The sequence below is a fragment of the Alligator mississippiensis genome, chromosome 11 (assembly GCF_030867095.1).
Source record: "Alligator mississippiensis isolate rAllMis1 chromosome 11, rAllMis1, whole genome shotgun sequence".
Classification (NCBI taxonomy): Eukaryota; Metazoa; Chordata; order Crocodylia; family Alligatoridae; genus Alligator; species Alligator mississippiensis.
Window position 1 is genome coordinate 59,807,792 of NC_081834.1, and position 25,884 is coordinate 59,833,675.

A 25,884-nucleotide genomic window follows, 5' to 3' on the forward strand; every position below is an offset into this window, starting at 1 on the left:
TGAACTCGCCTCCCGAACATCAACTCGAATGGCGAGAACCCAGTGGACTCCTGGGGCACCTCCTGGTAGGCAAAGAGCAGATGTGGCAGTTTCTCATCCCAGTCATTGGGATTAGAGGCCACCTAGGCCTTTAGCATCCCATTCAAGGTCCCATTAAACCTTTCCATCAGCCCATTTGTCTGAGGATGGTAGGCTGTGGTCTTAAGGTGTTTCACCCCACAGCACTCCCACAAGCACTTCATCACCTCGGCCAGGAAGTTCCCACCCCGGTCAGTCAGGATCTCGGAGGGGAAACCCAGCTGGAAGAAGATGTTAGTCAGGGCATTCGCAACTACGGGTGCCTCAGTGGAGGTTAAGGCAACTGCCACCGGGTACCGTGTCCTAAAGTCCACCAGAGTCAGGATTTCTTCCCTCTGTGGGTCCGATGTCTCCGCGGGCCCACAATGTCTATACCCACTCTGTAGGAAGGTTGTTCGATGATCAGGAGAGGCTGTAGGGGAGCTCTTTGTTTGCCCCCACTCTTGCCCATCCACTGACACGTCTCACAGGATTTGCAGTAGTCCGTCACGTTCTGGGCCAAGAGAAGTTCGCCTGTAGCCGCTGGCGCGTCCGCTCCCTGCCCATGCAACCGGCACAAGCTTAATCACGAACTGAGGAAAGCAATTGTTGCCTGAATTTTCGAGGTACTAAGAGCTGGCGAGAGGGCTCCCAGGTCTTGGCCAGGTTCTTCGGTATCCACGACCGATAAAGGAGTCCCTTGTCCCAGACCACCTGTTCCCTCTTTTCTGGGGTGAACTCCGTCTCCGACTCCTGAGCCCTCTGCCGGAGTTCCTCCAAGCTGGGGTCCGCCAGAACCTCCTGCGTGAACTCCTCCTGCCCCGCTAAGCAATCAGCAGGGAGCTCAGGTGCTCCTGTAAGTAGTGCACCCCCACCCTCAGGGGCGTCCTCCAACTTCTCCCCAAGAGTCTGTTTCCTCTGCCACTGACTGACCAGACTTCTCCCCGGGACTGTCACTTAACCCCACCTCCAGGTCGCTGGTTTCCTCAATGGCCAGGGGCTGCTTGCAGTCAGAGGGAGTCAGAGTCTCTCCTTCCTCCCCCTCTGCCTCTGTAGCCAATTGGGTGACCAGGCCCTGGGAAGTTTCCACTCCTCCCGCCTTAGCCTTTCCGCTCTGTTCACGGGTCACCACATTAACACGGTAGGGCTCTGGCTCTAGCTCTAGGAGGTGGCCCTCCTCCCTGGGCAGGTATTCTAGCTCCATAATATCACGTCCCGCCAGGATGGGGACAGGAGCCCCTTCCAGCACACTCGCGTCTATGCACATCCCACAGCCTCTCCGCTCGATGTAGGGACGTGTTACAGGTACCTCAAATGGTGGGCACCCCACCCCTTGAATGGTAAGGGTCCTCCTCCCCAGGATTATAGCTGCAGGTGACACAAGGCTGGCATTGATTAATGACACACTGGACCCTGTGTCCAGCTCCCCAACAAGGTTCTCCCCGTTGGGGAGAAAATGCCATTTCCCAGTTGGTCTAATAAAAGGTATCATTTTGAAACCAAGAGTTCTAGTTTTTGGTATGTCTTTATGTCTCAGACAAACAGGACTACCAAGTACACCTTTAAACGTAAAAGATTTTTTTTGCCCATTTCATCCAAGGGTTACGTGGTGTTAAACAGATGAGCTGAACAGATGTGCCATAAGCTGACAATGGCAGCAAGCTGAGATTTGCTAATTTACAGATGCCAAAAGAATGGACATGTTGTTTAAAAAAACAAAACAAACAGCTTTCACGCTTTGCAGAACCTGCCTTCTTCCCCCTCATCGCCACCTTCTTCGACGTAATCGTCATCATCATCTTCATCCTTCAAGATACAGAACATTAAGAGATTTTTTAAAAACTACCATATGCTTAGGTTGTAATGACATGTGCTTTGCAGAAGATTAAAACAGCACTTTGAGGTTTAAAGATCATGTTTAATTTGTTTTTATTACTAGACATTTGTACAGACCAGAGTCCCAATTTACTGTATTACACTTATCAGGTTAGCAAAGATGTACAAAACCAAGGCTGGAGTCTTTTATTAGAGTCTTTTTCTGCTGTTACTTCTGACCTAATGATTATGCCAACTAGCTGTGAAAATGTCTCAAGAAGAGCATTACAAAATTCAGTGGCCCACAACAGCAACAGCTGAGAAGAACCCTTTTTGTCGGTAACGGAAGTCAAACAAGAAGGGAGAAAAAAGAGTTTATACATCCAGAGCTGTTTTGTTTCGAAACAAAACAAAAGTTGCTTTATAAATGGGGTAACTGGACAAATTTAGGCCACTTGGCTTGGCTACATGAAATCCTAGAAATGTTACACACATACACCAAGATCTCCAGTAGTATAAGTGCAATAGCAGGAACTGAGGACAAACTAAAGCTTTTTTTGCATATAGGTAAATATCTTTGCAAATATATTATCTGCCAAATGAAATGCTTTACAACATCTGGTAAAAGTTTAAAGGCATTTAGCAATTCATTCTGGAATTTCATCTTTAACCGACACGTAAATTTAGGATGTGCTTTTGCTGGATTTATTCAAGTTCAGGTTTAGCTGGTGTATAATTATGCTGATTCCAGTCCTCATTTTCCCTTTCCAAAATATACTGAAATTGTTAAGACGGGACTTTCTGAACCGTGTGTGCTTAATGTTGGCTACTGCCTACTCCCCAGCAACAACAAATGAAAGGAGTCCTTCCTCTGTTACCAAGCTGTGTTGTGGTAACATTAGGAGTACTTTAGTTCCCAATTTCTTTAGCCCATGCTGCAGTTCTTCACCTCCTGGCAGCCGCCGTACACAGAAGCCACTAAGTATATTGAGGTTTCTACCAATATTGCCACCCCCACCAATCAAGTGTTCGTTCATTTTCTCAAAGAATTACTGCCAAGTTCTTACTCAGATCCTCAAATGAGATTTCGTTTTTAGCTTTGGAAGGGGGTTTTTCTCCTCAAAATCTGACCTGGTGACCTGGTAGATAACAACACTAATTCTTCAAGGCAGCGCAGTAATGAACCTTGAAGCATTTCACTGAGCAAGACAATGCAGAACACCAAAGAGAAGTGGCTCTCCTACTGCAACGCACTTTTTTGATAGTAAAAGGTCTCTCTCTAAAGTAGCCTATGGCTCACATCTGATAGTGGATTTACACGGTTCTGCTTAGAGAAGTTTAAATTATTACACATGTATAATCAGACAGTGTCAAGGAAATCCTAAGTCTTACAGTAGAAAAGGGAAAGTCCTACCTGGATCTCCTTCATCATCAGGTATAAAAGACCAACTTCTTCCTCCTCTTCACCCTCCCCCAAATCTGAACCCGCATCATCTTCATCTTCTTCGTATTCTCCTGGTGGACCAGCTTCATCTTCATCTTCTTCATCCTCCTCATCCCCTCCTGAAAGGCAGGTAATCAATTCCTTACAGCTTCACTTAAACCTCAAAGGCTTGTTTGTAAACTCATCTTAAATAAGCTTCTAAAAACCGAATGAGCTACAGAATCAAATATGAAAATGACGGGTCCAAAAAAAAGCAAAAGCTTTTGGTATCAGCAATAAAACGACTGCTTTTATATAGTTATGTCTCAGTAAAAAGATTTGTACTCATGTTTTCCTACGTGCAACTCTCCTTTAACTGTGCACAGCACCCATGACTACACTGTTTGCAAGCGCATTCCCCCCGCCCTCATTACTCAACAGAAGCAGTATTTGATACTGGCCTACACTTCAAAAATGTAGCTGATTTGTGCTCCAGCAGTTGCACAGTCACTCTAGTTCCAATTTTATATTTAGATACCGACTGAATGGCATAACTCATGACTGCATGTTTAGAGACGTTACCTTCATCATCCTCGTCTTCCGAGTCAGGGGCCTTGTTATCTTCCTGATCAAACCCATCTAGGTAGGCAATCTGTTGAAGCAGCTCAAAAACGCTTTCCCTGTAATCCTCCAGGTTTGTGACATCACAGTTGAACAAGTCCAGGCTCTTCAAGTTTTTGAGATTTTGCTGAAAATGAATGAAAAATGACTCACTGAGATGAAATAACTATTTGGTACCTCCAAGTACTGGACTGTTGCCTCCTAAATGTCATTGATTTTACTACGTATACCTACTACCTTCTCTTCTCCTTTGCTGTTCCCCATTGTCCAGAGTTCATTTAAGAAGTCTTGGTGCTGACAGTCAAAGTTCCTTCCCCATAAGACCAGAGATACCACCTCTCCCTCTACACTTGCTTTTGAAATAGCTGTGACCCAGGTTACTTCCCATTAAGATGCATGTCTTTGTTTCTGGAAGCCCCATATGATCCTATTAATCACCCAGGGCTCTCCCATTCTCTGGGGTCAGCACAGCCAACTGTCCCAGCACCAATCCTACCATGCCTGGTGGACAGACAGCTTTCCATGGCCTGAATGGGGCAGCTATGGGATGTGCTGATAGAGGTAATCCTGCTTAGGGAGTAGGAGATCTGGGTTTTGTAGCCCATTATAATCATTAGCTGCTTGAGGTGTTCTTTTCAATACTTCAGTGATACTAAGAAATTGCGGTTTTGGGGGCCATGTGTAAGAGACACCACTTTCAGAGGGTAGTTTTGGCACTTAAACAAGTATGCAACAAGTATAATTAACTTAAATAGAAACAATTTTATCTCTGTGACAACTCGAACCAGTGAGATGCAAGGCAGACTATCATTACCAAGTTTCTAAAACACTTGTTTAGCCTGTGTTTAGTAATAAGAACAGCAAAATTAATCATAAAGATTAGCACCTTGCTTCCAAAAACTTAATTAAAAATTTGTGAACTGTTTTTACTAGGCCACAAACCACTTGTTAAAAATGGTCTTGTGGATACCTTTCATTTACTAACCAAGCAGTTTCACTTCTTTTTCCGCAGAAATCGGTTGTTATTAAAGAAATCACGGTGTCTTTTAATGCGTTTTAACCACTGAAAACAAATACGGGGGAATACAGAACTATCGCTGACAGACCACAAGTTTGAATACATCTCCTCCTGTAAACCCCACGGCTGACACAAAATTGATTACTACAGTGTCTTTACAAGTCTGTCTCTAATGAACCATCAGATGATGCATGTATTGCAATAGGAGTAATCAATACTGGCCTAAGTGGGATACAGAAATTCAGAAAAAAGAAGATTCAAATGTTGCCAGAACTGGCAACAAAAAGCTACCCAAGGTTTGGGAAATAGTGAGAGTTTTACTTTTTGCATACTGTTCAGTTCTGTTGAATGTCACACTAAAGCCATCTTGTTTATTATCTTTTTGTGTTTTATTGATTTCCTATTTCAACTGTGTTTGTTGTACTTATCCCTTCTACTTGCAATGACCTTCTATCGTCAGGCACTTACAAACTTTACATTTGCATTCAATGATAAAATTATTGTTATTTTTCTTTTATAATGCTAGAAAGATTCTGACTTCTTTAACACACTGCAATCTTCTAAGAATCTGACTTTGTACTTACAAGGGCTTCCACAGTGCTGAGATCTTTGATTTTGTTGCCACTTAGATTTAGAGGTGTGAGATTTGGACATCTTCCTGCCAGGACCTCTTGGCCTCCCGAAATGACGTCGTCGCTCAATTCCAGCTACAGCGCACAAAAGTTGGATAATTAGATGGTTGGTTTGATTGCTATCAAAATCAAGAGCCTGTATTTTATTGAAAGAACAAATGCATCACAAGACTATTGACTTCCTGTACAGCCCGTAAAACCTCAGATTACTTGCATAAAATGAAATCTGGTTAAAAACATAGCAACCCATGTTGATCACATGTACGTCTCTTTAGAGCCTAACATTTATTTCAGAAGCTCTTCACACCTGCACTTGAGAGTGATAATTCATTAACTAGTTTCATACTTGGGTGCCGACAGACACTCAATCATGTTCTACTGTAAGTCGGCAAGTGATCTCACCGATCCCAACTGTTCAGTTAGCATACTTAGTATGATGCAAACTTAAAATATTTCCAGGCTTTATTTTTTACACGGGGATGTGAAACAGAGCATTGGATCTTCGTACAGGCTTTAGGTCAACAGACTAGGTTGAAACTGGTTCCTTACAGGTAACGAACAATGATTTCAGTGTTCTCAGCACTTCACCTAATGCGACTGCTCCCGACCCCCTCTCTTTACAACAGACTGGGATGGCCATCGTTAACAGTTTTCAAGTGATGCTTTTTCAGTACTTTGGCTCATTAATGTTTGAAACCAGCTTTAATTACATTCAGGGTCTTAAAGACTTAATTCTTAAGTTCGCAATGTTTAGGAAAACATTTCAATGAGATGCAAACGTGACTGTGACTATGGAAATACGCAAGTAGTTTAACTGTTGCTGTGTTTCAAGGTATACAACTTTGGCAGGAGAGAACCGATGGGTTTTTGTCTGAAGATGCATACCTTTCGGAGCTTACTCAAGGTGGGGAGCTTGGCCAGGGATGTCAGCTCTACGTTGGCCATGCTGAGAAACTCCAGCTCTTTAAAGGAGTCATTCAGACCTTCAATTTCGCCATTGCTGGATCAGCAGTTATCAAGCACTAACTCTGTCACCTTGAAACAAAACAGAACGTCACTTATTACTTTAATAGGGACCCTCAACCAAGCAAGCAATTCGGGTCAAACCAGCAGCCTGACGACAGGCTTTACCTGTCATCTGGGACGACCTGAACTTGAGTTGTCTGAACTCATCGACCATATCAACCTTGAGAGGAAGTAAACAGAGTATGAAGCACCATCACAGAGAACCAGAAGATAAAAACTTAATTTATTTCTGTTAACATGCTGGCTTCAGAAAGCACAACCACCAAGACAGAGTTCACAATCGCAGTCCTTTACAGGGCCGGACAAAAACCCACGGTCCTGGTTCTGATGAAAGCCGGAACAGATGCATCAGAAGAAGCAAGGAGCCAGAAGCCAACTAGGCAATTACAGAATGACCTACCTATATAGTTTCCTTCCAGAGCCATCACTTAATGGTTGCTTCATGCCCAGATGAGGGTTTATATTCCCATTCACTATTTAAAATAAGGGGGTATAGCCTCGCTTGCCAGAAAAAAGCACCAAATCCTCTTGCAAACCCTATAGCTTTGACCCTCAAAATATTGAGGCAGAGAGTACCATAGGTTAATAATGCACCAGACTGAAGCATTTGCTTCTTCATTCTAGATGCATTTACTCTGTGTCGCTGAACGTCTTGTAGGCAAAAATCCATTTTCTGCTTGTCCGTCCTCCATGTCCCCAACGGTGGGTTGACCACAGTTGCTAGTTTACCAATCCGGCTGCAAACAAAAAGGATTAAACGCAACACCAGTCTGGGAAGTTCAGCTCTGAAAGATTCATTTGTAGAGAGGACTAAAAAAGTCACTTGTTCACTGGCGACTTCTGAGTTATTTTGGTGGGCACGAGCTGCTCATTTGTTTCAGGTTTACAATCTTATTTCATGTTGCTGCAGAAAACGCTGACCAGAGAGACCAGCTTTGAATTGTTTCGTGGTTTCCAAGTCCCAAAGTTGTTCAGGCTTTGCCCTGAAGAAAAGGGAAAGACTGAAACCATTTTGGGGGGGTGGGGTAACTCCAGCCACAGTTTAAAGGCTTTAAAAAAAGAATCCGACAGTCAACTTGTTAAGAAATACACTGTTTATCGGAGTAGTTTTTATGCAGGGAATCTTTGTGCCGTCAGTCACCCAGGCCGGGGTGGAGTAAAAGCACTTTGCAATATCAACCTATCTGGACTTTATTCTTGGGGAGAGCAAGACACGCCAGTCGATAGCGTCCTTACTGACCTAAATGCAAAAACATCTGCTGGAGCGACAAATCATTTGTTGGCCCAGTTCAACTTGCTTGCAGCCTCCGCTTCCCTGCTGTTAATCAGCCTGCTCTCCATGCAGCTGGCACTGCAGTCAATGAAGTTACTACAGGAGATTAAGTAAAACCACGACCCTCTCCTAAAAAGCAAAGCGCGGCCACAATCTTTCCCTACGCAGCAGGGGGAAAAACCATGCATCAGATACCCCCTGCCTACAGCCACCTCGGGGGGTGGGGGTGGAAAAAAAGGGGTCTTTTTTTTTTTCCTTTTTTTTTTGAAGATGGATTCGGTGCCGCTACGACCTGTTCGCAACCTCCACCAGCGAGAAGGTAAAAATAACTGAAGACCCGTCCTGCCAGCAACGCCAGCGCGGGAGGGATGGGCGAGCGGGGGGCACGCGACTTCGGGCTTCTCCCCGCCCCGAAGAAAAGCAGCTGTCCATTTATTCATTTATTTTTAACAAGGATACTTTAACACGTCCCCCCCAAAACTCACCCCCAAACACAACCGAGAAACTGATGGCGGGCGCATCGCGGGGGAGGACCCAGACTCGGAGATCACCCAAGGAAAAAGGGGGAGGCGGAAAAGAAAAGCAAGTTCCTAATTCCCCGAAAATCAGCCGAACAACGAGAACAGATGCCCGCAGCAGCGAGCGCAGCGAGCCCGTGCCCCGCGCAGGGGCTTCCAGCCCTCCTTCACTTTTCTACAAGCAGCGCAGGGGGCAGAAGAAGCCTTGGCCCGTCCAAAAACAATCTGATCGTTGCAATAATAATAATGATAATAATAATACGCGGTCAGGAGGTGAATAATTAGGAGAACGCACCACAAGGCACAACTGCGTAGTAAGGAGCACGCCGAGGAGGGGTGTTTTGGGGCCCGGGGCTGCTCCATGCCGGGTCGGGGCACGCGCAGCGCCGGGCACCGCCGCGACATGGCGGCCCCGAGCTCACCTTCTCGGGCGCGCGGTTCCTCAGCTCCAGCACCACGCGCTTCATCACCTCCACGGCCGAGCCCGCGCGGGCAGGGAGACCTGGGCCGCCGCCGCCGCCGGCCGGAGCTCCGCGCTGCTCAGCGGCCGGGCGCGCACTGAGCCTCCATGCCATGGCGCGCCGCGCCCCCTCGCCCAGGACACGCCCCCCGCGGCCGGCGAGGTGGGGCCAAGGAAGGGGCGAGCACTTCCTCTCGCTACGCCGCTTCCCATTGGAGGAGCGGCGCGGCGGCGGCCGATTGGCTCCGCCGGACGCCCGTCGAGGCTCCGAGCTCTTAAATGCGACTGTTGGCAGCGGCTGGGCACTATTACGTGTGACGCGGTTGGGTGGTTTGGTCGGTGGGGTTAGGGCTGGGCGGATAGAAGCAGATTAATGAGGTGTTATAGGCGCTAGAAAAGAAAAAGGGACGTGTCTAGGTGTTCGGTGCGAAGGCAGAGATTAGCCGAATGACGGGCTAAAGATAACACTGTGTTTAGTGAAAACTGCAGCAAGGAGCTGGCAGATACTTGTGCAAGGGGCTTGAAAGAGGAGGGGTGCTGTTGGGACCTGCTGGCTTCCGGTCCTGATTCCCAAACGAAGGCTTTCTGTTTCGATTGGGGCGCGCGGCGTCTGGGGTGTCGCTTTCGCGGGTGCTGCGCGTGCCGGGTAGTGCTTAGCCCTGTTCGGCGTGCACGCCTGATTCACCAGAGGAGAAACGTGGGGGCTTTCATACAGGAATCAACAGTTCAAAGCCTTGCGGTGTTGGGGGCTTTCTCAGCGCTTTGCGACGGGGCAAAAATGATTTGTGACAAAAAAAACCCACTCGGGTGAAATGGGCAGTTTCTGAGGGGCGCCGAAAGGGACGCCTGACGTCTAGGAAACTGGAGAGCCGTGGGTTTAGTTCAGTGCTGTGCAAATACCCGGTTGTTGGGGTGTGCAAGGGCAGCGGACGTGCTCAGAAAGGCTGCCAAATCCCAAGAGCTGTTGGCTCCTGCCAGCCTTGTGGCCTCGCCATCTCTCGGGTTTAGGGGGAACGGGCAACGCAGACTGGCGTGCTTGATTAGTGCGAGGGACTGGTACGACGAGAGCCCCGACACAATAGACGCCGTGAAGACGAGGACTGCAGGCGTGTGTCGGGGGTAGCGGTGAAGCTTCGAAGGACAGAGAATAGCGCGGTCGGGGTCAATGAGCGGCAGAGATTTGACCTGTCAAGAAGACCAGAGTTTAGGCTGCAGTCGGTATTGGGCCGTGAAGCCCTAGGCAGCAGTTAACAAACAATGTGGGTGTCAAGGAAATAAACCCACCTGGGATGCTGCGTAGCCTGGGTGTCGGGTCTGGCAGGCAGCGTCTTGCTGCCCTTGGACTTCTGGTCGTGGCTCTGAAAGGGAACGTGCTGAAGTTCAGGTTGCAGTATTGAAGGGAGTCATGTAACTGCTCCCTCCCTCCAAAGTTTGAAACTACTTGCAGAAAACTTATTATTATGTTTTTCTTGCGCTTAACTTCTCATACTTATCGTTAAGAGTAAAAAAGAACGTACCGGGACACCAGAGGCCGAACGCAGCACCCCCTCGTGGCGAAGGGGATTAATTCCAAGTCTTTGGAGTCAGGCTCTGAGTAGTGTTATTTTAAGGTGCTAAATGGACTTTAAAGAAACGGAAAATCCTGGGTCATGCAAACAAACGGAGCTGCGTCGATGTAAATGGGAACTTTTGTTTCCTCTGTGCGTGCCCTAAGGCAGCAAGTACTTCGAGGTGCTCTCAGGGGCCCTGTGGTCTGTGGCTGCCGCGCAGAAGGGCTGTGGCATTAGGCTAGCCCCTCCCACTTACATTGGTCTCCTGGAGGGTGACTAAACCCTGAAATGCCTGGGTGGGATGGGAGTGGAGCTGATGGATGGGGAAGTAGCTCTCAGGACCCGCTTTATGCGAAGGGAGCGGCTCTTCTGCAGAGCCAGCAGGGAAGCAACACGTGCTCCTACCCCATAACCCCTCATGCAGTGGGTGATACTGGCAGGGCAGGAGCAGCACAAACCCTCAGACATGAGCTGTGGGCCCTCCTTACAGATCAATTCAACTTCAATTAAATTTATTAAGGATTGTGGTTGAAAGCCATGCTCCCAAAAACATGAGAAACATGCAACCATAATAAAAAATAAATTTAAGCAAAAAATAACGAATACAAATGTAATAATAAAATATAGCTAACCATTGGAAATAAACGTTTATTATTCATACTCCGGACATTAACGTAATCGAATAGAAATATAGTGATAAATCAGGTCATGAATCTATAAAAATGTTATAGATAGGCCTACAATTGACTCGCACTTTATCACTGTATTTGATTTTACTATCAGCCTCATCAACAGTAAAGAACGTTTAGCTCTGATCGCTGTAGCCTTATAAGCAAAAATTGCAAGACGGCTTACTAAGTATAGATCTGTTTGCTGGAAAAGTCAGATTAATTTCTCTCTGTTTGAAAAGTATTTCTGCAAGAATGGTGATAGATACTTTCTCCATACGTTGTCATATGAAGAACATTTTAAAACCTAATGGATCGCTTCCAGAGCTCCTAGTGGAGTTGGGCTCTTGGAATGGGAAGTCGACACTCAGCCAAAACAGTTGTAGGCAGCTCTTCAGTCCTGAGTCTAGTCAAAGAGGATCACCATTTATTGTTGAGATCCAGCTGTAAATACCTTCCCCGCCCCCCCCCCCGCCCAATTCTTAGATTGTAGAATCTAATCCCATCTCTAATCTCAAAAAAGAGTTGGAGGAAGACCCAAAAGAGCTCCAAGAAACTTATTCTGAGATACGTCTACATGGTTACTGGCAGCGTAACCCCATACTTCAGCGCCATATAGGATCTGAGATTCAACTTTGACTTGATATACTAATACAGGATCTTAGACTGATGATCCTCCTGCTGTGGTCTCATACAGTTTCTTTATAGCCACGACTGGTTGGGCTGCCTCAGTTCTAAACGACTGAACGTGGTGTTTGTTTCCATGATGGAAAAACTGTAAACCTCGTACCCAAGTACCCATAGGTTTTAACAACTTTGAGTTCACTTCCCCGCGTGTTCCATGGTTATTGCATCAAACAGCTTCCCCAAGACATTATTTTGGGTTTATCATAATTTATCTTTAAATTGTTCTGTCCACAGAAGATACTGAAAAGTTGTAATTGCTCTCTGTAACCCAATGGGGGTTCTTGACAATATAATGGTGTCATCCACGTACATCAAAACAGGAATTGGAATTACTAGTAATTTTGGGGGGTGAAAATGAGCATCCTGCATGTTTCTGATAATGTCATTCATGTAACAAAGGGGCCGAAATACATCCTTGTCTCACCAACCCCCTTCTGTAGCTGAAATTTCTGTGCAAGTTTGACCCTCAGGCCCCTGCTAACTTGGACCCATGTATCTTTGTAATATTCTATCAGCAGGTGCAAAAGAGAAGGGTCAATCCCATAATTCAACAATTTCTCCCAAAGTTTAATTCCATCTGTACTGTCAAAAGCTTTAATGAACATATAATCAATGGTACTTGATCCCCTAACAGTGGTCTAGGTTGAATTCTTTGAGGTAATGTTAGGGTAGGATACATTAATTGTTCTTGAATTCAAAGTTAACGGTAGTTTCTGTAATCTTAGACTTGCGTTATTAATCCCTAATATCATTGAATGGTGGAACGCCAATTCCCTCCTCACTGATCCAACTCCAGAGGCATCTTCGTGTTGATGCCACCTGTAGGGTCCCTTCCTGCCGTGAGCCATTGGTCCTGCCCCTGGTCCTGTGCCGGAGGAACAGCCGCCCTGTCTCCACCTACCTGGCCACATCATATGGGTTGGGGGGGTGGTGCCGTGAGCCACGGATGGGCCTGTTCCCATGAGGCGTTGGGGCCCCCAAGTGTTGCGTCATCCCAGAGCCAATCTCCAGAGGGGCTGAGCAGCCCCAGGTCCAGCTGAAGTTGCTGGAGACCAGAGGTGCTTGGCCCTCCTGCAGATCCAGCCCTGGGTGTCTCAGGCTGGGCTCCCAGATGCTGCGGCAGCTCCCGCGGGGGCTAATACCACAGCAGGCTCTGTCATTGCTCGATTGCTTAGACTCCACGACTAATATGGGTAGCTTATTCCAATGCCTGATGGCTCTCCTATCAGCACATCAATATTTCTTAGCTTTTAGAAGAAGATTGGATTAGTTCGATGCATTCAAGCTGGCCATTCTTGCCAGGAGTGTACGCAGCGGCAGAAGCCACCCTTTTCCCATCCCCATCTCCCCAGATAAGTCCCTCATGGCTCCGTCCTGCTCCCGCCCCAGCTGGGGAGCGCCTCTTGGCGTCCCCTTTGCTTAAGCACCCAGGGCAGTCGCCCCACTTGCCCCCCGCCTTGCTACGGCACTGCTGGAGGCCACATCCTTGGAGCATGCCAATGTGATGAGGTGGAGATGCTGAGGCTGTACCGCTGTGCAGTGTAAGCAGGATGCCATGCAGTGCCTGGAAAAATGGGCCATTGATTCCTTCAGTAATAAAGCAAGGTAGAGTTGCACCTTTATCAACTAATTAAATAAGACAAATATGCATAGAGAGCATAAGCTTTCCAAATATATGGACAGACAGAGCACAAGCCTCTTTCTATCTTATTTCATCTAGAACCCGACATCTGACTGACTCTCATGGCTAGGCACCTCTTCCCTTTCTCTGCACCCTTCGTGATTTCACAGAAATCAGCACCCACGAAAGCAGGGAATCCCCTGTCTGACCTCACCCATGGGGAAACGGGGGCAAAAAAAACACCTGGAGCACATTCATCAAGAACCACCTTTACTAAGAGAGACAGAGAAAAATATCACATCCGAAATATATGGAAGGACACATGGTTATCAATCCACTGCCGACAGGTCAGGGCACAGTGCTGGAGCCCTGTCATGCTGGAGGTCTGGAACTCGTAGCCACGACGGTGTTGTAGGATGTCCCCACGTTGAAGAGGGTGAAAGGCAGATGCCAAATGCACTCTCTCTCAGTGCTGTTCCCATGGGAAGGACCTAGAGATGGTGGAATTGCAGGGGGGGATGGGAAGTATACCACCGTTTCCCAATGCCAACTGTGGGGAGTCTGTGGGTGCCCATTTGTAATGCAGATGGGAAAAGCTAACAGTGCCCTAGAAGAAGACGACCAGGAGGGCGAGCACCTGCCCGAGCCCAGGGAGAAGGTGGATTCCTGGGTGTCCCTCCCAGCAGGCAGGTGGGGACTGGGAGGTGCCAATGGGGCGCCACCTTGGAGGCCTGATGGCGCAAGGGAGGCTTTGTGAGCCTGACGTTGGGGACCTTGTTCCGTGGATCCCGGGACAGCCGGGCCCTCGTGGTGAGGCAGGGCTTGGAGAAGGTGCGCTGGAGGCACCTCAGGAAGCGGCGGCACAAAGGGACCTTTTCTCTGGGCACCAATGGGGACCTGGTCTGGCGTTTCTTTTCTTTGGTGGCCAGGAGAGAAGTGGCTCCATGCATCTGCTGCGGGGGGGAAATGCGTGGTGCTGGTGCTGACGGAGACAGTTTGGGGTCGTTGGTGGGAAGGTCTCCTCAGCCTCCTGTCCTGCCTCTGGCTCCCTCTCTCCAGGGGCTTCTGGTCCAGATTGGAAGGACCCAAGGGGTCCCCTGGAGATGAGCGCTGAGGCTCTTCAAGGGGTCCCTGGCAGCCGCCAGGGCCCAAAGAGCCACCTGGCTTCCTCTGCTGCTTCTTGCCACACATTTGACAGACCCCATCCGGGGCTTGGGATGTGCGGAGCCAGACGTTCGTGGCATTGTCCAGGCCCTGCTCAGATGTCCCTGCCTTCGCCTGACCCTTCACCCCCTTCCGTGTCCCCCGGGAGCCCCCTGTGGGCGGCCCCTCCTGAGCTGGCCCGCCGGGGGCATCTAGCCTGTAGCTCAGGCTCATCTTGTGGGCGCGGACCTGGCCTTGAGCCTGGACATCCAGCTGAGTGGAGAAGGCAGCTGGCACAGGGGCCTGGTGGGGGCAAATGGCACTGACACCCTGGGGGCACTGCTTCTTCAGCAGGTCAGCAACAAACTGGAGCTGCAGGTCATGAGCGCGGAGGGAGGTCAGGATGGAGGCCAGGAGCTGCGCCCAGTCAGGGGGCTCTACATGGTCTGGCCTGGGTCCGGGCCTGGCTGCCCCCACAGGGCACTTCTTGGTCCCTCCCTCCTTCCTTCCACGGCCAAAGGCCTGGCCCTGCACCCCGTCCCCTCTCCCTGGGGAGCCTCTTGGTGTCTCCAGGGGTGCCGGCTAGGCTTTCTCTTGCCACAGCCCTCGAGCTGCTAGCACGGGTCGCTTTTCCCTGCTGGGGCTGGCTGGAGCCAGGGGGTCTCCCCTGCCTGGGTCCCATCCCGCTTTCCCCACCAGGCTTGTGGATTGGCTTGTGGGGCAGCACTGAGGCTGGTCGGTGCCTCCACGCAGGCATGGAGGTCTGGGATAATGGGACATCGGTCCCCGGGGATATCTCTGAGCCTGGGGGCAGCTGGGAGACCAGTTGATCCCGTTCCCAGCTGGTCTCAAGGCTGTGCTGCTGGAGGCCCCTTCCTGCACCAGCCATGGAGCTTGTTGAGGCCTTGGGGCTTCTTGCCATGACCCTTGTGATCTTCTGGAGCAGCCCCTGAAGCTCCTTCAGGCTGCAGCTGGCACCAAGCTGCCCAGTGTCTCCCGGCCACACCGCACGGGCTGGCTTTCCCTCCAGGCCACAGACGTAGGGGAGGTCAGGCGCCTGCCCACCAGCTTGATGCAGCTCTCGGCTCCCAGCTGCCACTGGCTGCCCGCTGGGTGCCCCCCTCTGCCCTCTGGGGTGCCAGGCAGGGGGCAGCTGGGTGCCTTTCCTGGGCTGTTCCAGGCTCCACCGCTCCCTTCCTCCATGGCGGCCTCTCACTGGGGTGGGAAGGAGGCATCTGATGCTGTTTGTTGCACTTCCATTGGTGGTGCGCCACGGGTGGGACAGGTCCTCCTTTCCTGGATCAGTCTCTGCCCCTGAGGGCATTTGGCAAGAGGCCGGGCCTGGCTCAGTCACCTCCTGCAGCTGCTTCCCCATGAGGTGCCGCTCCGACGCCTCCTGGGAAGCACAAACATCCTCAGATGGGTCTGGGACCTTGGTGCTGGCTTCCCCTGGCAACACGGTGGTGTCTGCAGGATCCTGCTTGCCCGGAGGCTCTGGGGCCAGGAGGTGCAGCTTCCACTGCAGGCTGGTGCACCCCAGTGGCCTGCAGGGGTTCAGGGGGGGGGTGGCGGTGCTCTGGGCCCTTCTCTGGCTCAGCCGTGCTGCAAGGCTTCCCCCGGGGATGGCCCTGGGCGGCTGAGGGAGTCTCTTTCCCACACGGAGCCATCCCCTCGGACCCGCGGGCCAGTGGAGGCTGTGTCTCCGGGCTCCCCTGCTGGAAAGACTGGTGTCAGCATGGGGCGCGGGCTGGCTCAGGGCAGCCTCAGGGAGGCTCATGAGCCTCAGGGCCCGGCAGGGCAAGGGCTTGGGGAGGCAGACACAGGGCTCCTGGGTGTCCAATCCCGGAGGCCGCGCGGCCTTATCCCGTGGGTTGGATCCAGGCTCCTCTGTCTTCACGGCCTCAGCCTCCTCACACTGTGGCGCCTCCTCAGGCAGGGCGGGCAGCGGGTGCGAGACCCGCAGGGCTGCGCGGGAATCCCGAGGGGTGCGGGAGATGCTCTTCCAGAGCCGGCGTCTCTCAGCGTATGTGGGACGGGGGCACCGGAGCGGCACTGGGGGGATCAGACGGGCAGTGACTTGGCATCCGGGCTGGGGAGGCCCAGGTGGCGCTGCAGCTCCAGGCACCAGATGTGTAAGCCCAGATGCCGGGCAACTGCCAGCTCCAGCACTGGCACAGGCATGGGCTGACTCTGACACCCATCTGCCTGTCCTGGTGGGGACTTAGGGGGGTGCCAGGCTGGGCTGGGGAGAGCCACGCCATCTTCCTGCAAAAGCACAAAGGTCTCCCTTAGGCAGGCCAACGGCAACGGCCCCATGAAGGCATCCCCCACGGCAGCATGGCTGGGAGGTTGCATGAAGGCAGCGTCAGGGTCCTCCGTTTCCTCGGGCTCCTCGGAGATCCAGGATGGTGCAGGACATGCAGGTCTGGGCCTGTGGCAGAGAGGAGACGAGGGGCAGAGATGAGATGCGGGGCAGGGCACGTCTCCTCCACCCCGCCCCACACGGTCCAGACCCTGGGGGACGTGGGGCGGGGCTGTGTCCTCCCAAAGACCACAGAAAACATGGCTTCCATTCCCCTCTGGGAACAGGCCCCCTCAGAGACCCCGCACCTTCCCCTCTCAGCTCTTACGGGTTCAGATCTCATCAGGTGCCAGGTCATGTGCTGGAGCCTCCTTTCCACCAGCTGCAGTGTGCGCTCGAGGCTGAGCCTGTGCCCAGGCATGGGGCAGCTGCAGGACAAAGAGGAGGACATCTCCTATGGCTGCATTGCCCCCTCCCCTCCTCCCTTTCCTGAGCCAGCCCCATCCCTGGCAGAAAGGGGTCTCTCAGGCCCCGGGAGGCTGCAGGGGCACGGGGCAGTGCTTACTGTGTGCACTGGCGTGGTGGTGTCTCCTCCACGTGTCCCCAAGCTGCTGTAAGGGAGAGAGGAAGGAGCTGGCGTGGGCCTGGGGAGACTCTGCCCCTCCCCAGCTGGCACCCCCAGCCTGTGAGCGGGGCCCTGGCTGCTCCTCCGTGGCTCCTGTCGGCTGGGAGGAGGCAGGGGGCCGTGCTCTTTCCTGCCCCAGGCCAGGGCCCGAGGCTACTCACCTCCCAGCTTGGCTCTTCCCAGTATCTGCCTCAGCCTCCGACGAACGGTCTGCACACACAGAGAGCAGCGGGCTAGAGGGCAGCTCCCTGGACCCCACAGGGCCGGAGAACTGGTGCCCGCCCGGCAGGTCCCACCATCCCAACGGGGACCCTGAGCAGAGGGACAAGACCCTCTAGCCAGGAGCCTGTCGTCCCAGCAGGAGCATTAGCACAGCCCTGTCACCATCCCCGGCATCAGTTGCAGCCGACACCCAACGCCTCTAAAAACAGGTTTTGTTTTGTTTAGTTCGGGGTTTTTTTAAAGAAATGTTTCATGTTGCAAGCCAAACCAGCCGAATCGAGTCTAAATTCATGAGTCAGTCCAAACCATAAGTGGCCCTACAACTGGCAAACATCCTCCACCCCCGCCAGGGGCTTCAGATCTTGCCAAAGTCTTTTGGCGGGCATCCTACGTGCAGGCCCGAGTCCAGAGACTTGGTGTTAAGATGCCCCCAAGTTTCGCCTGCCCTCAGTCATACATACGGCCGCAGATGCAAGCTAGGGAGGAGCCTCCCATTTCCAGAAAGTGGGCTTGAAGCCCCAACCCCGAGGCGGGTACTAAACCATGCCAGGGGAACAGTTATCCCTGGGAAGACTCAAGGAAACTGCCTTAATTGACCCAGTTCCAGGGTGTTTCCCCTGCCTCTACAAGAGGGTTAAGAACATCCTGACACATGGAGCAGAAAGGAGAGGAGGAGACATCCAGCAAAGCCCAGAAGCCTCCTCCCCTCTGCCCCCCCCCCCCCCCCCCAACGTACCTGCAAAGCCAAAAGCCCACTTGAGATACGAGTAAAACCAGGATGGATTTGACCAGAAAATCCATGCTGGTAAGTTGCCAGGTTGGTGGAGCAGAAGATATAACAACCTCTCTCCTCCACCTCTTTCTTGGCAACTGCCCACCTGAGGGTCCCTGGGCCCTAGGAGGTAGTCAGGGAGTGACGTCATGGTGAGGTCAGAATGGGAGGGTCCTTGTGAGCTCATAAGGGGGCAACAGACCCTGCCTGGCTGCACTCAGGGCATGAACTACTCTGGGGGGAGCAAACCCATGGGGATGTAGCTGCAGAGAGGGAACGTAGGCTTTTGATGCTGGGGCCCCCTAGCATTTTAGCCAAGCTGCTAGGATGAAACTTCCAGGAGTCCTGGATCCCAGAACTAGTGATCTATTGATGAAACCTAGGAGTCCTGGATCCCGACTACCAGCTCCTTCCTTCACGGCACCAAGCCATCTCCTCCACACTGAATTAAGCACAGAAGTGCTATATACCGGGTCAGACCACAGGTCTGTCTTGCCCAGTCTCTTGTGTCGCACCATGGCAGACAGCACATGCTGGAAGGGAGAGTAAACTGTGTCTGACCAGGGCTATCCATGGTTTCTCACTTGCAGCCTCCAGCATTTAAGGTCTAGGAAGCCCTGATTCAGAGGCCGTGCCCCTCACTCCTGTGCTCAATACCTACTGATGCCCCTTTCCTCCAAGAATATGTCCAATCCCTGTTTGAACAGTTTCCACCACATCTGGTACAACGGGTCCCACACTCTAATGACCTGCTGGGTGAAAAAAAACTTCCTTGTGTTTGCTTTCGACATACTCCCTACTAGTTTCATCCTGGCACCCCAGTTCTTGTACTGCAAGAGAGTCAATAATAAATCCCTATTGACTTACTCTTCCCCATTTAGTATCTTGTAAACCCTTCACATGGTCCCCCTCAAGCAGGTCTTTTCTAAACTGAATAGACCTGGCCTCTTTTACCGGCTCTCATGTGGAAGGAAGCCCCTCTGTGACACTCATGATTCTTGGTGCCCCTCTCTAGTTCTTTGATTTCCTTCTTGAGATGCGGGGACCAGACCTGGGCACAGTCTTCAGTGTGTGGGGGCACCATGGGTTTATAAAGGGGAATCCTGAGACTTTGTTTCATTCACAATTCTCTTCTTTAGCCATCCAGCTGGTATTTTTTAGCCATCGAGCTGGTATTTTTTATCCAGCTGTCCGCAATTACTCCCAGATCTCTTTCCTGTGTGGTACCAGCTCATGTAGAGCCCATAATAGGTAAAGCATGGGTTATTTTTGCCCATTTGCATCACTTTACACTTATCAATGCTGGATTTTTATCTGCCATTTCATTGCCCAGTCACTCAATCATGCAGGATCCTTCTGTAGTTCCTCGCACTCCACCTGGGTCTTTCCCACCTGAAATCACTTTGTGTCATCTTGCCGCTACCCCCCTTTTCCTTAATGTTTCAGCTTGGAAATAGCCAGCTGCTCTCTGAGGCTTCAAAGGAAGGCCCCAAACCAAGAACTGAGCACTGTATCAGAGGCCAGGTTCTGCCTTTAAGGGGAATAAATATTTCTTTCTGGCCCCTACAGCCCCCAGCAACAACCAGCAGGTACCCTGAGGCACAGGATGAACCCAGGAATTACAACCCCATGACACATGCATACATAACAGTATGCTCTATGAGCTAATTAAACGTATAACAGGGAGAAAGAGGAGGAAGGAAGGAAAATTGAGCAGGGGAGGAGTTAGGCTGGGAGGAGGGGCTGCCCAGGCTGGGGAGACTCCCGGAGATCTGGAACCCAGAACGTGGCTTAGGTAGATCCACCCTAGAGGCCAGTGCCGAAGCACCAAAGTTTGATGCCTGGGACAAACCCCGCAGTGGCAGCCCGCCCTAGCCCCCTGCACAGATCGGGGGGGCACCCCCCCATGCTTGCCAGGAGTGTATGCAGCGGCAGAAGCCACCCTTTTCCCATCCCCATCTCCCCAGATAAGCCCCTCACGGCTCCGTCCTGCTCCCGCCCCAGCTGGGGAGCGCCTCTCGGCGTCCCCTTCGCTTCGGCACCCAGGGCAGTCGCCCCACTTGCCCCCCTCCTTGCTGTGGCACTGCTGGGGGCCACATCCTTGGAGCATGCCAATGTGATGAGGTGGAGATGCTGAGGCTGTACCGCTGTGCAGCGTAAGCAGGATGCCACGCAGTGCCTGGAAAAATGGGCCATTGATTCCTTCAGTAATAAAGCAAGGTAGAGTTGCACCTTTATCAGCTAATTAAATAAGACAAATATGCATTGAGAGCATAAGCTTTCCAAATAGACAGACAGACAGACAGAGCACAAGCCTCTTCCGATCTTATTTCATCTAGAACCCGACATCTGACTGACTTCAGGCTCTCATGGCTAGGCACCTCTTCCCTTTCTCTGCACCCTTCATGATTTCACAGAAATCAGCACCCACGAAAGCAGGGAATCCCCTGTCTCACCTCACCCATGGGGAAACGGGGGCAAACAAAACACGTGGAGCACATTCATCAAGAACCACCTTTACTAAGAGAGACAGAGAAAAATATCACATCGAAATATATGAAAGGACACACGGTTATCAATCCACTGCCGACAGGTCAGGGCACAGTGCTGGAGCGCTGTCATGCTGGAGGTCTGGAACTTGTAGCCACAAAGGTGTTGTAGGATGTCCCCACGTTGAAGAGGGTGAAAGGCAGATGCCAAATGCACTCTCTCTCAGTGCTGTTCCCATGGGAAGGACCTAGAGATGGTGGAATTGCAGGGTGGGATGGGAAGTATAGGACCGTTTCCCAATGCCAATGTGGGGAGTCTGTGGGTGCCCATTTGTAATTTGTGCCAAAGTCTTTTGGCGGGCATCCTATGTGCAGGCCCGAGTCCAGAGACTTGGTGTTGTTGTCCCCAAAGGACAGTGAGTTCGTGCCTGGTGCACTTGTGCCAATAAACACACAGGGGTGAAGGATCCAACTTAATCTTTATTTCTGCGCAGAAAGTGGAAGTCCCCTGTGGTGACGCAGGGCTCACAGGATGAGATGGGGGAGCCATGGGAGCAATTAGCAACTGCACGTCTCCCTCCTCCGGCTCCTCCGGACATACTGTGGTGACCCCCTGTAAAGCCATTACCCCGCTTCCCCTAAATATCCCACACGACTTCTGTGTAACCCCATCCCTATACAAAGTCATATATGCCTCTAATAAAGCATCTCATCCCACTTCCCTTGGCGCCTACAAAACAACTAACTGCAAGATTGTGCTATAATCCAAAGACCCATTCTCCGGCCAGGCTGCAGCATCCGCAAGTTGGTACTGTGGCCAACATGTATTGCAATACCGAATCATCTGTTGTTTCATCATAGGGTCGCTTCCAAACTTTGGCCAGTTTTTCAAAATGCATCCTAAGGGACTGCAGGGTGGAATCTTGGACTGGTTACTTCCCATTGTCCGACTACCGGACGGCGACCGCCGCTCAGCCTCAGAACCAAACTGATCAAAGGGAGCTCACGGGGCTGCCACCCGATCTCACTCGCCTAGGGCGTCTACACGGTCGGAACTTTTAAAGCCGTCTCTTCCCCAACCTGCTCAAAATATGGAAAGAAGTACTCACCAGTCCGTTGAAACCTCCCTCGCCCCGCCCAATTAAGTTGGTCCTTCAAGCGTTGCGCCATTGTACCCCTCCACAACTCCGTCAGGCAACCAGGAGACGGTCAGACCTCCGACGAATAAGGTCGGTGGTGCCTGGCCCTCGCGCCGTCCACAGTTGTTGCCGGAGCCGAAAAGGTGGACCGGGCAAGGCAGTCAGCTAGGGTCCCATCTGGGTCGCCAGAAATTGTTGTCTCCAAAGGACAGTGAGTTCGTGTCCGGTGCGCTTGTGTCAATAAACACACAGGAGTGAAGGATCTAACTTAATCTTTATTTTTGTGTAGAAAGTGGTGTTTGGCAATCGTTTATAAAGTAAGCACCCCCACCCCAGTGGGCATCTGCCTTATATAGCTATGTAACAGGTTAAACTTGTTGATGTGATGAAATGTGTAGCAAGCCCAGCAAGTAACCCCCCTTCCAGCTCTCTCCCAAGTAACCCCCCTTCCTTTTCTGGGACTTTGTTGATATAGCTTTTTTTTTAGCGAGGCCAGCAATTAAACAACTAAGCAACAAGCGATCTTTTTTAGCCTAAACAACCTATTTTATGTCTTTGGTTAGATAAAATATATTTTTTAAAACATACAAAGCTGTTTTCGAAGTATAGAAACTGTAGTGAAAGTTCAGGGGTGCTCATCACAGTGGCAGATGCATCATGAACAGGGAGGACGGAGGGGCATGGGGAGGGGAGGAGTTCAGCTGTTCATCTGGGGGCAAAACAGCATGGGACCATCCAGGCCAGGTGAAACTTGTGGGAGAAGGGCAGAATCAGGGCACGCGCAGGGTGGGGTGCAGGCCAGGTGAGAAGAAACTAGTGTGAGTGGGATGGGGTTGGATCTCGGCCCCTCTGCTCACACCCAGGAACAACCACGGGGTAAAGGAGAGTCTCCTCAACTGGGAGCAGTACGTGGTTCTCACACTTGGTTCAGCGGGGATTTCTGTCCCAGCAGGCCTGACCTGGGCCAGAAGCTCTGACCTCCAAACCCCGGGGTGAAGTCCTGGCAACTCACCTGCTCAGTGCTCCCCACCTTCGCCTCCTCCCCTCTGCCGCCGTGTCAGCACTGGGGGTGGGAGGCAGAGACACTGGTCACCTCGCAGACACCCCAAACCCCCAAGCCCTACCACTTCCACCAGCCCATGCCCCGGCCTCCCCTCTCTCCAGAACCCCTGCCCGTCATGGAGGCGAGCACTCAAACGAAGACTCGCCTCTGTCAAACTCTGCGTCCCCTTGACCTCATGGGACCCTGCCTCCGTTTCCTGGCGGGGGCTAATGCTCCTGGTTGCACAAAAAGGAGCTGGTCAGAAACAGGTCCTGGACTGAATCCATCCCCACCAGCACCGGAGAAGGAAGGACTCCCCTACCTGCAAACAGCACCACTTGCAACATGCCATAGTCTGGCCCAGAGCCCACCAGCTACCCAGGACAGCCCCGCACTTCACCCTGCCCTCTCTGTCCCCCACTTACCTCTCCAGGGTGGCCAGCACTCCTCCGCCATCCCCTCCATATCCATGGGAGTCTGGTGCAAATGAAAAAGTAACATAGCAGTGAAGAGAAAATCAAGCCCGTGGGCCAGCGCTGGCATGTGGTGGAGTATGTGGGGAGGCTGGGGGGCAGTAACCCAGGGAGCAGGGGAGGTCAGTGCAGCACAGACCTGTCACCCCACCGGTCCCATTGTGCCATCCACACAGCTCACATGGTGCCCAGCGCCGCACACACAAGCCCTCCCCCCAGGGCAACCCCCCGTCGCCTCCACTGTGGGGCTGGCACAGCAGGGGCCAGCCTTGCCCTGTGCACACACAGGCACACACACACTCCCCCTCCTCTGGGGCAGGGGCATGCAGAAGGACTCACCTCCGTGGGGCTGTTGTCCTGTTCGCAGCCCTGCTCCCTCTGCGCCTTGAGGGCCAGCACCAGGAAGAGGTTCTGGCTCCTCAGCGCCTCCACTTGGGCCTGCACGAGAATCGCCCCAGCCCGTCAGAGCCTGCCCATGCCTGCGCCCAGCGTATCGGGCCCCGCACCCACCAGCGTTACCTCCCTGCGCACCCATCAGGTCCCTCCTCTCCCCGCACGCCACGTGTCGGGACTCTGCTTCCAGCTTCAGCAGCCTCTGGGATGTCCCCCAGCCTGGCCAAGCTTGGCCTCAACCTCTTCCCTCCCCTGCCCCACAGCCCTGAGGACCCCTGCCCCATGCAAACTCACCCGGAGCCGCTCCTCCCTTTGCCGTGCGCTGTGGAGACAAAAAACCATTACTGGGCTGAGAGAGATGGATGGTGCCGTCCCAGAAAACACCCCTTCCCCAGGCAGAAACATGCACAGAAGGTGGGATGGGCCCTGGGATTGTGCCCCGAGCCCTGTGCCGCACAACGGGAACAGCCAGCTCCCTCCCCAGCCCCACACCTACCAGGACAGCACAGTTTCCATGTCCTGCTCTGCCTGTGCCAGCCGGGCCCGAAGCGCCTCCAGCTCCAGCTGCAGCAAACGAGACGGTGCGGGTTAGAGAGACGTCACGCCATGGCCTGTCTGTCTGCACACATAGCCACCTCTTGCCCCCACCTGTCCCTCCGGCCATGCATTCACCCGCCAACCCCCAGCCCAGCCCCAGCCTTGTCCCTGTGGTCCACCCCTCCATGCAGCCATGCCCAGCCCACTCGGTCTCCCTCACAGCCCCCAGCCCGCCTGGGTCCCGCTCACCTGCAGCGAGTTCCCCATCTCCCCAGGGTGCAGGGATGGCAGCCCCCAGAGCCCTGGGGTTGGGCAGGGCTCACAGGCCTGGGTCCTGGGGGTGCCAGGGGTTGGCTGTTACCACCCATCTCAGGTGAACCCCCACCTCCCGCTCAGGGTCCCAGGTGCCCTCCGACACTCTGGTTTGTCCCTGTGATCGGGGATGAGCCCACGACCCCCTCCCTTATTCTTGCAGGTCCCGTGGAGTCGGCAGGGAGCGAGATTCTCCCCCGGGATCTCATGCCATGCATGGAGGTGGGAGGGGCGTAGGGCACCTGGGGAGAGACCCCTGACCCCCAGATCAGACCCCACACACCCCTGGTCAGGGCAGAGACTCACGGCAGCGGGAGGGTCCAGCCACATCTTGGCCCTGGCAGAGCTGCCCTGCACAGCTGGGAGGGTCTCCCCCACCCCTCCACTTCCCCCCGGCACTGCTCCTGGTCCTGGGGGGGACAAGGGGCACCGCGTCAGCTGCACCCACTCTGGTGACAGAATGGGTGCGTGCCAGGGCACGAAGGGATGAGGGGCAGAAAGGCTGGGGAGGGGTCTCCTGGCCCAAACAGGCATCTGGAGGGTGGAAGAAAGTGCTGTGGGGCTGGAGGGGCTGGATCAGCTCGATCCCTGGGAATGGAGACCGAGGAGGGAGAGGGGGTGCCCCCATGCAGAGACCTTGCCCCCTCCCCATGCAAACGCACAAGTCCCCCAGCTCAGGCAACCCGAACTCACTGGGTGCAGGCTCCCTCCGCTCCTGGCCTGCCCCCAGAGGAGGTAAATCCGCAGCGCCCTTAAGGGTGGGGAGCCTGTCTGCTGCCCGCCTGCCTGCGCCCAGGGTGGCATCTGGTGCTGAGGGGAGACGAGGGCTGAGCATGAGTCTGGGGGGACTGAGCACCGCTGTGAGGACGGGGGTCCCAGAGCCCGTGTGGCCCCCCTGCAAGGGAGCAGAGGGCAGCAGGGCCATTGCCACGGGCAAGACTCGGGCAGGGGCAGGGACAGAGTGCCTAAATAATAGCTTGAGAAATAAAAGGAAGGTAAGCCTAGCCCAACAGTTTGGAGGTAGGAATCAGTGATGTTAAGAAGGTAAGAGGGTTTTAGAGGAGTG

The 25,884-nt window shown here is 52.7% G+C and overlaps 1 protein-coding gene and 2 long non-coding RNA genes across 5 annotated transcripts; all 3 read right to left on the reverse strand.

Moving 5' to 3' along the window:
* Positions 1-1,563: 1,563 nt before the first annotated feature.
* Positions 1,564-8,947, reverse strand: LOC132244159 (acidic leucine-rich nuclear phosphoprotein 32 family member E-like). 2 transcript variants are annotated; one of them, XM_059715197.1, is made up of 6 exons: positions 8,806-8,947; positions 6,452-6,601; positions 5,519-5,641; positions 3,878-4,043; positions 3,287-3,435; positions 1,564-1,863 (listed from the first exon to the last, which is right to left on the reverse strand). In XM_059715197.1, exons 2-6 carry the CDS (start codon positions 6,509-6,511, stop codon positions 1,789-1,791), a joined length of 573 nt encoding a protein of 190 aa, XP_059571180.1. In that variant the 5' UTR covers positions 6,512-6,601; positions 8,806-8,947; the 3' UTR covers positions 1,564-1,788. The 2 variants fall into 2 exon arrangements, with proteins under 2 accessions (XP_059571180.1, XP_059571181.1); XM_059715198.1 differs by lacking the exon at positions 8,806-8,947 and adding an exon at positions 8,679-8,776.
* Positions 8,948-16,206: 7,259 nt separating this feature from the next.
* On the reverse strand, positions 16,207-17,800 carry LOC132243888 (uncharacterized). 2 transcript variants are annotated; one of them, XR_009455459.1, is made up of 3 exons: positions 17,601-17,800; positions 17,380-17,425; positions 16,207-16,943 (listed from the first exon to the last, which is right to left on the reverse strand). It is a non-coding gene; the product is annotated as an uncharacterized LOC132243888 (long non-coding RNA). The 2 variants fall into 2 exon arrangements; XR_009455460.1 differs by lacking the exon at positions 16,207-16,943 and adding an exon at positions 17,116-17,242 and having other exon boundaries at positions 17,601-17,631.
* A 3,133-nt stretch (positions 17,801-20,933) lies between these two features.
* LOC132243889 (uncharacterized) lies at positions 20,934-22,623 on the reverse strand. Its single transcript, XR_009455461.1, has 2 exons — positions 22,032-22,623; positions 20,934-21,170 (listed from the first exon to the last, which is right to left on the reverse strand). It is a non-coding gene; the product is annotated as an uncharacterized LOC132243889 (long non-coding RNA).
* Positions 22,624-25,884: the final 3,261 nt, after the last annotated feature.

Coding starts and splice junctions, on each gene's coding strand:
- LOC132244159 (XM_059715197.1), bottom strand. CDS start 6,511: ATGGCCAACGTAGAGCTGACATCCCTGGCCAAGCTCCCCACCTTGAGT. Junction 3,436..3,877: donor GGAAGACGAGGATGATGAAG/GTAACGTCTCTA, acceptor CCTGCCTTTCAG/GAGGGGATGAGGAGGATGAA. Junction 1,864..3,286: donor TGATGATGAAGGAGATCCAG/GTAGGACTTTCC, acceptor TGTATCTTGAAG/GATGAAGATGATGATGACGA.